This window comes from Nicotiana tomentosiformis, chromosome 1, assembly GCF_000390325.3.
Source record: "Nicotiana tomentosiformis chromosome 1, ASM39032v3, whole genome shotgun sequence".
NCBI lineage: Eukaryota > Viridiplantae > Streptophyta > Magnoliopsida > Solanales > Solanaceae > Nicotiana > Nicotiana tomentosiformis.
Genome location: NC_090812.1, coordinates 119625131 through 119635793, shown reverse-complemented (window position 1 = coordinate 119635793; position 10663 = coordinate 119625131). Strand labels below are relative to the sequence as shown.

At 39.7% G+C, this 10663-nt stretch overlaps 3 protein-coding genes across 4 annotated transcripts; 2 read left to right on the top strand and 1 right to left on the bottom strand.

Annotated features, from left to right (window-relative positions):
• The first annotated feature begins 439 nt into the window (after positions 1-439).
• LOC138909016 (uncharacterized) lies at positions 440-1795 on the top strand. The gene is made up of 2 exons (XM_070199997.1): positions 440-889; positions 1115-1795. The coding sequence occupies exons 1-2, from the start codon at positions 440-442 to the stop codon at positions 1793-1795; spliced, it is 1131 nt and encodes a 376-aa protein (XP_070056098.1).
• A 2407-nt stretch (positions 1796-4202) lies between these two features.
• Positions 4203-5533, bottom strand: LOC138909013 (serine/threonine-protein phosphatase 7 long form homolog). Its single transcript, XM_070199996.1, has 4 exons — positions 5289-5533; positions 5070-5166; positions 4794-4980; positions 4203-4210 (listed from the first exon to the last, which is right to left on the bottom strand). The coding sequence occupies exons 1-4, from the start codon at positions 5531-5533 to the stop codon at positions 4203-4205; spliced, it is 537 nt and encodes a 178-aa protein (XP_070056097.1).
• Positions 5534-7427: 1894 nt separating this feature from the next.
• On the top strand, positions 7428-10394 carry LOC104112952 (transcription factor bHLH62-like). Of its 2 annotated transcripts, none has more exons than XM_009623002.4 (8): positions 7428-8464; positions 8550-8774; positions 8899-8964; positions 9058-9126; positions 9198-9269; positions 9352-9546; positions 9809-9908; positions 10028-10394. In XM_009623002.4, exons 1-8 carry the CDS (start codon positions 7727-7729, stop codon positions 10063-10065), a joined length of 1503 nt encoding a protein of 500 aa, XP_009621297.1. In that variant the 5' UTR covers positions 7428-7726; the 3' UTR covers positions 10066-10394. The 2 variants fall into 2 exon arrangements, with proteins under 2 accessions (XP_009621297.1, XP_009621298.1); XM_009623003.4 differs by having other exon boundaries at positions 9809-9922.
• The last annotated feature ends 269 nt before the right edge of the window (positions 10395-10663 follow it).

The window sequence follows — 10663 nt, the reverse complement described above, 5'->3', positions numbered from 1 at the left end:
TTTTCCTGATAAAGTGCGCCTAAGCAGGGCCGCGAAAATCTACAGCGTAAAAGAGTGTCATGAGATGACGGTATGGGAGTCAAGTCCGGATGTATACAAGGTTGTTTGTTGCAGATGGTTTACGGGTTGTCATTGGATGTTGCGTGCGAGCAAGAAGAACAAATGTCTGTGGAAAGTGGGTAAATATATTCCCACTCACATATGTGAAATGGACACATTCAATGGGAATCACTACAACTTGGATATTGATTTGATTTCTCTTGTCCTTATTCCACACCTTGAAGCGTCCATAAGCTATAAAATCAAAGAGTGCATTACATCAGTCCACCAGGAATATGGTCATACCATTACCAAAAGAAAGGCATTTCTCGGGCGCAAACGTGCGTTTGAAATTGTTTATGGTAACTGGGATAAGTCATTTGCAGCTCTACTCAAATACATGGCCGCACTGCAACACTTTAACCCTGGGGCGGTTGTTAAATGGAAGCTTGAGCGTAGTCCGGGAAAATCAGAATATATATTCAATTACGTGTTCTGGGCATTTAAACCAGCAATTGATGGTTTTCTGCATTGCCGGCCGGTAATATCCATAGATGGCACTCATGTCTATAGAAAGTATGATATCAAGTTGTTGATAGTCGTTGCAGTAGATGCTAGTGGACAAATATTTCCTCTAGCGTTTGCTATTTGTGCCAATGAAAGCCAAGAGACGTGGACGCTGTTTTTGAACCATTTGAAAGAGCATGTTGTCAAGCAGTGTTCCGGCATTTGTCTAATATCTGGTTGGCATGGTGGTATCTTAAATTCTGTAGAGAACTTGCCTGCATGGCAAGAACCTTATGCCTACCACCGTTACTGTGTGAGGCACTTTAAGGCCAATTTTCAGAAGGCACATCCCAACAAGGATCTACATGATTTGATGTGGATGGCAGCAACAGACCACCAAGAGCATAAATTCCGGAGGCACATGGAATCTATCAGGTAGGAAGACGAGAGAGCCTATCATTGGTTGATGCGACATGAGCTTCAGAAGTGGACTTTGCATGCGGATGCTGGAAGAAGATGGGGAATTCTGACTACAAACGTGTCAGAGTCTTTCAACGGGTTATTGAAGTCGGCAAGAGGATTTCTTGTCACTGCCATGGTGCGCATGTCGTTCAAGCAGATGGCGAAGAGGTTTATTGAAAGGACTGCAGCTGCAACGTCATTGATGGAAATGGGTGTTGAATTTATGCCACTGCCGATGAAGAGATTTGAGAAATGCAGGCGGCGAGCACATTGGCATTCATTTTTGCAGTATGATCACAACAGAAATATTTTTGAAGTTCTCACCGCTATCCATCATAATCGGGGAAATAATGTACATACCATAAATGAATCTAGAAGGTTATGCTCTTGTGGGAAATGGTCCATCTACCACATGCCGAGCTCACATGCCATCAGGTGCTTTCAACATACAGGTTTAGAGCCAACCAACTACGTTGATAAACAACATAGTGTTGCTTCTTACTTAAACACCTATAGTGGGCAGTTGCAGCCAGTGTGTGATGAGCATTATTGGCCGCCGGAACCATTTAAAATGGTGTGTAACAAGCACTATTTGCGTCGAATACAGGTGCAGAAGAGAATGCATATACGGAACCAAATGGATGTTAGCGATACCGTTTATGCGCGCAAATGTGGTATATGCTTGCAAACAGGACACGACCGTCGAAAATGTCCTTCGGCTGGTTTGGGTGGTGGTGGTAATCAAGCTCGTGGTGGGTGTTCTTCTAATGTTCCCAACTATCAATGAGTTTATGTTGTAATAAGTAGATATTTTGTTTATGTTGCAAGATGTATCAAATAAAATTATGTTTCCATTGTTGTTAAATATTATTGATATTTAACATTTTTTAGTTGAGTAAATTAATGCATTTCTCCCTCCCGTTCATGTAATCAAAAATAGCATTGGATTAAAAAACGGAAAAATATGTGAATATATTTGATAAATATAGTTGATAAATATAGTTCAAAAATAGTTGAGCTAAAGGTAGATTTCTGATAAATATGTGAATACACATAGCGTGGTTAAATACTACGTTATGTGAACATATATAGCGCGGTTAAATACTATGTTACGTGAATATATATTTAAATACTACGTTATGTGAATATATATATATATCGCGGTTAAATACTACGTTATGTGTATTGTCTTGTCGAACTGAAAAGCTGCCCGTCTGAGAAAATGATGTTTTGTATCTGTAATCATCTTTAACACGCAAAACATAGCACGGTTAAATACTACGTTATGTGAATATATATATATATATATATATATCGCGGTTAAATACTACGTTATGTGTATTGTCTTGTCGAATTGAAAAGCTGCCCGTCTGAAAAAAAGCTGTTTTGTATCCGTAATCATCTTTAACACGCAAAGCATAGCGCAGTTAAATACTACGTTATGTGAATATATATAACGCGGTTAAATACTACGTTATGTGTGTTGCCTTGCCTATAAATAACGGGCGCATTCTAGTTATTTTATGCGCTTAACAATAACTAATAGCAAAACTTTCCATAAAAGCAAGGTTTTTTTTAACGCTTTAACAAATGTCTGAACGCCTTTATGTACCAAGGTGCCAGTGCGGCAAAAAATGTTTGATGAATGACTGTTGGGATGATGGTGAAGTTGGACGCCACTACTGGATGTGTGTGGACAAGTTTTATAGGGTTCCCAACGAACCTTTTTGCAATTTTGAGGTATGGATTGATGAACCCTGTAAGCAGGAATGCTACAAACGATCTTTGCAGTATCTTCATGATTTGACCTTAAAACAGTGTGAATATGAAAAAGAATATAGACGAGAAATTACGGAGTTGAAAGAGAAACTGAAAGAGGCAGAATTAGAAAAAAATAAGATGGAAGAGAAATTTAAGTAGTTGGAGCAGATAATAATGGCGGCAGTGACTAAACAATGACATGTATGTGTTGAGTGTACTACTTTATCTTTATGTTTCGCGTGTCATGTATTTTCATTAGTTAATTATGTTAAGTTGTTATGTTTTATGTTTGTGTTGTAGTAATAAAATAAAGAAGGAACGGGGAAATAAAAACATAATGCGCATATTATGTAAACATAAAAAATTGTTGTTATTATTTACATAAAATAATATTTACATAAAATACAAAAAAAAAAATCAATGTGTCCCACAGCATGTGTGCTTCAATGCAGCCGCTGGCCTGAGGCGCATCCCATCCCGCCCGGCTATACTATCAGGATCATCCTCATCACGGCTCTTTATAGTAGGATGCGCTGCAGCATGATCATCAGTGGTGCTGGCAGAATCGGTAGAAGGGGCCGTCGGTCCTGTAGAAATCTACAGAAGAATAAGTCAGCTCAGTATAGGAAAGTATATATTAAGTCACAACAATTTAAATTGTCTTACCATGGTCTCATCGGGCTCCTGAATATAATCTTCGTCGCAGCCATGTCAGCATCGCACAAATGGGTCTCCGTGACGGGCGGGGATGAAGCCTTAAAAAGAAAATTAATAAAGTTATGGAAAATAAATGAGAAAATAAAAAACAAATTTAAATTTAATACTAATAAAAACATACCTGCGCTTGTGATGATGAGCCATAACTCAGTCGGCGCCCACTATCCAAATCTCGGGTCGGCCGATCCTCAGCAGCGGTCGATGACCCTAGGAAGTATGCTTCCCAATCCTCTCCGGTAAGGTCCGTGCCCGTGATCAATAACGGACCTGATGGGGTCACCTGCGAAGTCCCTGGAGTGAGCTGCATCCCAAGGCTGTATGACGGCATGCTGGTGGGATACTCGTCCGGCTCATGTAAGTCACCCGGCAGATCAGCACCAACATCATCAATAGGGACCTCAACGCCCCCTTTTTGGGGAACACCTCCTCGCCACCCACCACGACCCCGTGCGCCAGCCCTACCTCGTGGGGCAGCCCTGCCTCGTAGGGCACCCCTACCTGGAGGGGCACCCCTCCCTCGTGCGACACCCCTACCTCGTTGGTATTGCTCTGGCGCCACATAAACAGGGTCGTGTACCAAGCGCTGATTCTCTCGAGCTCGCTGCAGTGTCCGGGCAGCCACCTCTGCAACATGCCGGCCGTAATCGTGCAAAGCGGCCGCTCCCTCGCCGGTATGTTGTTGCATCTGCAGTCCCATCTAGTAGACTATATATAGGCTAATAGCCTGCACAATGTATAAAATATAAACTACAGAACACTAAGTTACAGTTATATAATTAATAATAACATAAAACATACCAGGGCATCATGCCGCCCGGCATATGGAACGTACCGACCGCCAGCTTGATGAATGCGATTCTCGACAAAAAGTCGGGGTAACACGGCGGTACCAGGGCATATAGAGCTGAATAGTCTCCGTCTGGATCTGTGGGGGGGGGGGGAATTAGGTCAGCTCGGCCATCCCAAGTATAGACCTGCGCCTCTAGCCATGCTACATATGCGTCATCCGCCCTGGAACGATCATCCTGCTGATAATGTGTGGCCTCCCATCTAGGCCCCCTCGGTATATACTGTGGACGGCCAAACTGGCGAAGTACCCGCTCCGTGGCATGATGCTCCACAATATTGAGGCACATGAGCGAGACGGAAGTGCTCCAAATCAGTCGGCCAGTCGAGCAATAATCGGGCAGGCCACCTATCAAGTAGTCGATGTATGGCGTCTAGATAAACTATCAAATAACAACATAAAACGTGAGTATGCGTAACACATGTGAAGCTATACCAAGTAAGTTTAGGTACACATTTACCTGTGCACCCTCCAGCATATCCAACACATCCCTGCAAAAGGGGGAGATTATGCCGAGCCTCGTAATCTCGTACATATCCATGCCGGAGAACCCACCTCCTAGCTAGAAGGAGAAACGGAGGTGGTACATCCGGAGGTAATGGTGGTAGAGGTGGCTGCAACTGCAGGAACCGCTCCCAGGCCCAAACCTAACATACAAAGTTGACGTAAAGTTTAAGAAAATATTTGACTAAATAGAATTGGAAGGAATGAATAGAGTATTCGAATATGTTGTCACCTGTAAAAGCGGCAAAAATCCACATACGTCATGCTGGGTGCCCATGCTCGCCCGACACAGATGCCTGTACAAGTAGGCGAGAACAGCAGCACCCCAGCTGTACTAGGGTAAATCATCTAGCAGTTGAACATGATGAAGAAATCACAAGGTGACTAGGTTGCCCGAAGTGTTCGGGAACAAGACCCCCCAAACAGAAGGAGCAGCAGCAACCTCGTATACCGGTGAATATACAGATCATCTGTCTCCTCGGTGATGTCGGGGTGCAATATCTCCAAATGCTGTCGAATAGTTGTCAAACTCATACGACTGGCCCCAGAGTGTGCAGTCTCATCCTGTGGCCTGAAACCAGTGAGCTGTTGCAGCATGTCCAAATACTGCCCACGCGTCATCTCTCTCATGGTCTGAGGTAGTGCAATGGGCAGTCCATCAACAGGCATCCCATATAAAACCTCCACGTCTTGCATCGTGATGGTGGCCTCGCCAATGGGCAGGTGAAAAGTGTGCGTCTCCGGTCGCCACCGCTCTATCAGGGCCGTGATCAAAGACTAGTCGAGCTGCAGCCGCCTGATCTCCAAAATCCTGTAGAAGCCCGTATCCCGCAGGCGCTGGACTACACGGGGATGGAGATCTCTGTCCTTCATAAAATCTCACATGTCGTCCACTCTCCTGGCGCGGAGAGTCTGGGCCAGTAACTCTCCCTCCCATATGTAGGCGGACCTATGATCGCCCTATAACTCTAATAGCTCATCGGAGACAGGTCTGGGATGCATAGGCGGCACGTCCATGTCGTATACTGTAAATTAAACAACATTAATTGTATGTTTGATCTGTAAATTAAATAATTATTTTTTATAATTATACAATATTTAATTAGACCAAGCTATTTAATTGGTCCGGGATCCAAGCTCGATATTTGATGCCCAGTAGGACCAAGCTATCCTGAGTTCTTGTGTGTGTCAATTTTATTATTTTCGTAATTTTGTATGTTTGTTTTGTAAATTAAATAATTAATTTTTATCATATTTAATTGGACAGAGTATATACCTATGGGTTCCAAACTCGATATTTGAGGCCCAGTAGCACCAAGCTATCCTGAATTCTTGTGTGTGTCAATTTTGATATTTTCATAATTTTGTATGTTTGTTTTGTAAATTAAATAATTAATTTTTATCATATTTAATTAGACAGAGTATATACCTATGGGTTCCAGGCTCGATATTTGAGGCCTAGTAGCACCAAGCTATCCTGAATTCTTGTATGTATCAATTTTAATATTTTCATAATTTTGTATGTTTGTTTTGTAAATTAAATAATTAATTTTTATCATATTTAATTGGATAGTGTATATACCTATGGGTTCCAGGCTCGATATTGGAGAACCAGTAGCACCAAGCTATCCTGAATTCTTGTGTGTGTCAATTTTAATATTTTCATAATTTTTGTATGCTTGTTTTTGTAAATTAAATAATTAATTTTTATCATATTTAATTGGACAGAGTTTGTGTTTGATCTATCAGTATAAAAGATACTTAAACTATAGGGATTCTACGCTAAAAGGCTCTACATTTTACTACGCTAAAAAGGCACTAGTCTTTAAGCAAATAAATAATCTAAACTAGATAAAAACAACAAATACATTTTAATCACAAAACAAACACAAAACACTAATATCTTAGTCCGGATAAAAATAACATACTAGTTTAATCGCAAAAAAAAAAATATAAAACAACATGAAAACACATTTAAAACAACTAATATGCATTATTATACGAGTTTTGACATAAACTAAATCGGAATACCTCGATTTATGTTTTTTGGAAAGTCGATGAATTGAAAATTTGAGCTCGAAACGAGGAAACCACAACAATAGAAGGCTTGGCTAGGATGTGGGACCTACAATCTTATCTTTTTGTGTGACGGGTGGGGTCCACTATAATTTTTTAGAAGGAAATTTGGGGGGGGGGGGGGGGGTAAGAATTTTTAATTTGGGGGAGGGGGGCGTCTGGTTTGAGTGTGGGGAAGAAGGAGGGGGGCCGTTTATTTATCTATGTATAGCGCGGTATATAACTGCGTGCGCTATATATATAGCGCGGTTATATACCGCGCTATACATAGCTGTATTATCAGTCCTGTATAGCGCGGTTTAAAAGAGTGTTTTATATATATAAAGAGTGCTATACTTTAACGGTCAAAACTCCGTTAAAATATAGCGCTCTTTAAAAGAGCGATATATATAAAAATATCACTCTTTTTTTTAAACACACATTTTCGTCTCACGTGTCAAAAAAAATCACAAATGGATTCAAGTTTCTAGTACTAGACCAGTAAGCACTCTAGCTGGAAGAGACTCGAGAGCTTCTATGAAAGCCGAGTTAGGAAAAACTGGTAAAATGTAAAATCGGTCCTCCGACGTTGAAGGCCCGGCAATTCACCCCTCTTCTCCGCTTTTCCCGGTTCCACAGTAGTACCATTTTTCTTCAATTAAATATACAAACGAAAAAAGGTCAAACAAAACTACCTTTTTTTCTCTTTCCGCCTATATAACTTCCATCTCTCTCATTTTCTTCTCCTCCCCCTTTTCCTCTTCTTTCTCTCTTTCAAGTTAACATCTCTTATTGAGCAACATTTTTCTTAAAGCTACTTTTGATTTCTATTCCATGGAGAAAGATTACTTCATGAATGGTGGAATTACTAATCCGCCCCTTCAATTCGAACCCACTATGACATTCCCTTCTAACTGGAATTCCCTACATTCAGGGCAGTCTTCTGATTTTTTCCTCAACCCCAATTGGGATCACGACTCTACACATCAATTTGACTCAACTTTGAACTCAATAGTGTCTTCTTCCCCTGCTGAATTAATTGGTAAAGTGACCACAGTTTGCAGCTCCCCTCAACCGCCATTCAACAATAATAATACTAATAATTCATGTTACACTACACCGAAATTACAAATGCCCAATTTGGGAAATTCACTTCCTTTAAATCCTCCTCCTGTTCCATTGCCTGCTGTCTCTGCTGATCCTGGTTTTGCCCAAAGAGCTGCTAAATTTTCTTGTTTTGGTAGCCGTAGTTTTAACGGTAGAACAAGTCCATGGGGGGAATTGACACATAGATATGCTCAACAATTGGGGAATGGAAAGTTGCCTAGAGTTTCGAGTAGCCCTTCTTTGAAGCAAGCTGGATCCCCTTTGCAAATCAAGAATTCGGGCCAAACAAGGATGGAATTGATGTCTACAAATTTGTGCAGGCCTGTCACTAATTCTAATGAGCCTGTTTCTGAGCCAAGTGGAGAAACAGGGCCAAAAACTCCAACTGAATTGAATTCTACTAGAAAAAGAAAAACAGCTTCAAGAGGGAAAACAAAAGAAGATGCCCCTGCAAATGGAAACATGGTAAGGATTATTATTATGAAGTCAGTCAAAATAATCTTGATTTGCTTAACTAATGCAATTAGTGGCTAATCAAATTTTCATTTAGGGAGGTGAAGGTGATGATAATGCAAGAACAAAGCGATGTAAACAAGTAGAAGGTAATGAGACAGAAACTGGAACAGTTAACATGGAGGAAACAAAGGGCAATGAAGGTGATGAAACTCAAAATCAAACTATAGAAAATCAAAAGCCTCCTGAGCCACCAAAGGACTATATTCATGTTAGAGCAAGGAGAGGACAAGCTACTGATAGCCATAGTCTAGCTGAAAGAGTAAGCATTGCAACCAATTCTTCTGAAAAATAAAATGTCAAATCTTGAATCCTGAAATTGCTAGTTCATTCGAAAGGGCATGTTCTGTTGTGTTAACAATGGTCGTCTTTTGGCATCTAATTAGGTCCGACGAGAGAAGATTAGTGAAAGAATGAAGCTTTTACAAGATCTTGTACCAGGCTGTAATAAGGTAATTAGCTTAAAAAAATTACTACTGTATCTTTTTTATCGCATAATAATAGTAAATCCTGTTCTAACGCAGAGTGGAAATTTTGTCAACCAGGTGACAGGAAAAGCATTAATGCTTGACGAAATTATAAATTATGTACAGTCACTGCAACGACAAGTCGAGGTAAATTTTACAAGTAAAATTTTATGAAATGTGTTTTTTCTGTTCATGAGCTAAATGCAACATTTTTGTAGTTCCTATCCATGAAGTTGGCTTCAGTGAACCCAAGTTTGGATTTTCCAGCAGAAAATCTTCTTCCAAAGGATGTAAGTGTGTCATAGTCTGATAGTGAAACGGCTTCCTTTTATATGACATTATCTGACATGCTAAAGCAATTTCTTTTTCCAGATATGTCAACCAAATGGCTCTCTGCCCCAACCTGTTTTCCCAGTAGATTACCAACAACCCCGGCAACAACTTTCCAGTGATATTCCTAATGGGGTACTAAGCCAATGCTCGGCGAACACGTTAGATAACTCACTGTTTCGCACTCTAGGAATGCAATTGCCTTCCCTAGATGGACTTGGTCAATATCTTAATCAGGTGATTAGCCATTCTACAATAATTCAAGAATTAACTTATGTACATGGATAGTGTAAGGAATATTTAACATTATCACTGCACTTTTAACCCATTACAACAGATAACTTGCCTTAGGTTACCAATTTCACTTTTCATTGACAAATACTACCTAATAATTATCTTTTAGGTGTTAAGTGTATTTCTTTTGTAATGTCAATATATACAAGTTAACCAAACATTTTTCATCAGTAATTTAGTTGTGACAATTGCTTAATTTATCCAGTTCCCTACAATGTGCGAGGATGACCTGCAAAGCATTGTGAAGATGGGATTTACCCAAAATCCCAACAAGGATCTGACATTGCAGTCACAAAGTTTTCCTGGTAAGAAGAGAGAGGCAAGTTTTGGTTACTTTTCTTTTATGTTTTTCTATTTTTGTCAAAATTTAAGTTGAAATTTCGAACTTTTGATTAATGAGTATGTTTTCTTTCTTTTGATGCAGGGCCTCATCAAACGTCTCACATGAAAATTGAAATGTAGCCATCATTCATTTGTCCAAAATTAAAAGCCCCCCCCCCCGGGCAGGAGAAAGAGGCTACTGTATATGGGAAGTAATTTTTAGTTTAATTACTAATTGACAATATTAGATTTAGTTTTGAGGATTACTTTCCTTAGTCCTCTTAATGTATTAATTGATTTGGATGTACTAATTTTTGCTTTGGTAAGTCATGAGTATTTATTGTATAATCTTCATCAAGATGGAAGAGACATTTGGGTGCAAAATCTTTAACAGCACCAAATTGTAAGATATATTTCTTTGTAAAGCAATGAGAAATTCAGATGTTATTATGAGTTTTCATTTTCAGAAACATTGTCCATTAATGTTCACTGAGTAATCTCATATCAATTGACAAGTTACACTCAAATCTTCTCAAAGATTTGCTTATGGTTGATGTCAAATTATACAGCAATTAAACCACAAAATTTCTGTAGTTATGATTATTTAGGTATGTTGTAACCAGCTGTAAGAGTGGGGCTCCTTAGTTCTCTTTCAAAAGTCTTATATGAATGATTAGTTACAATTGATTTAACTTGATATGAGAATCAACCTTGAGTTTTTTGGTACATTTTCTAGGTT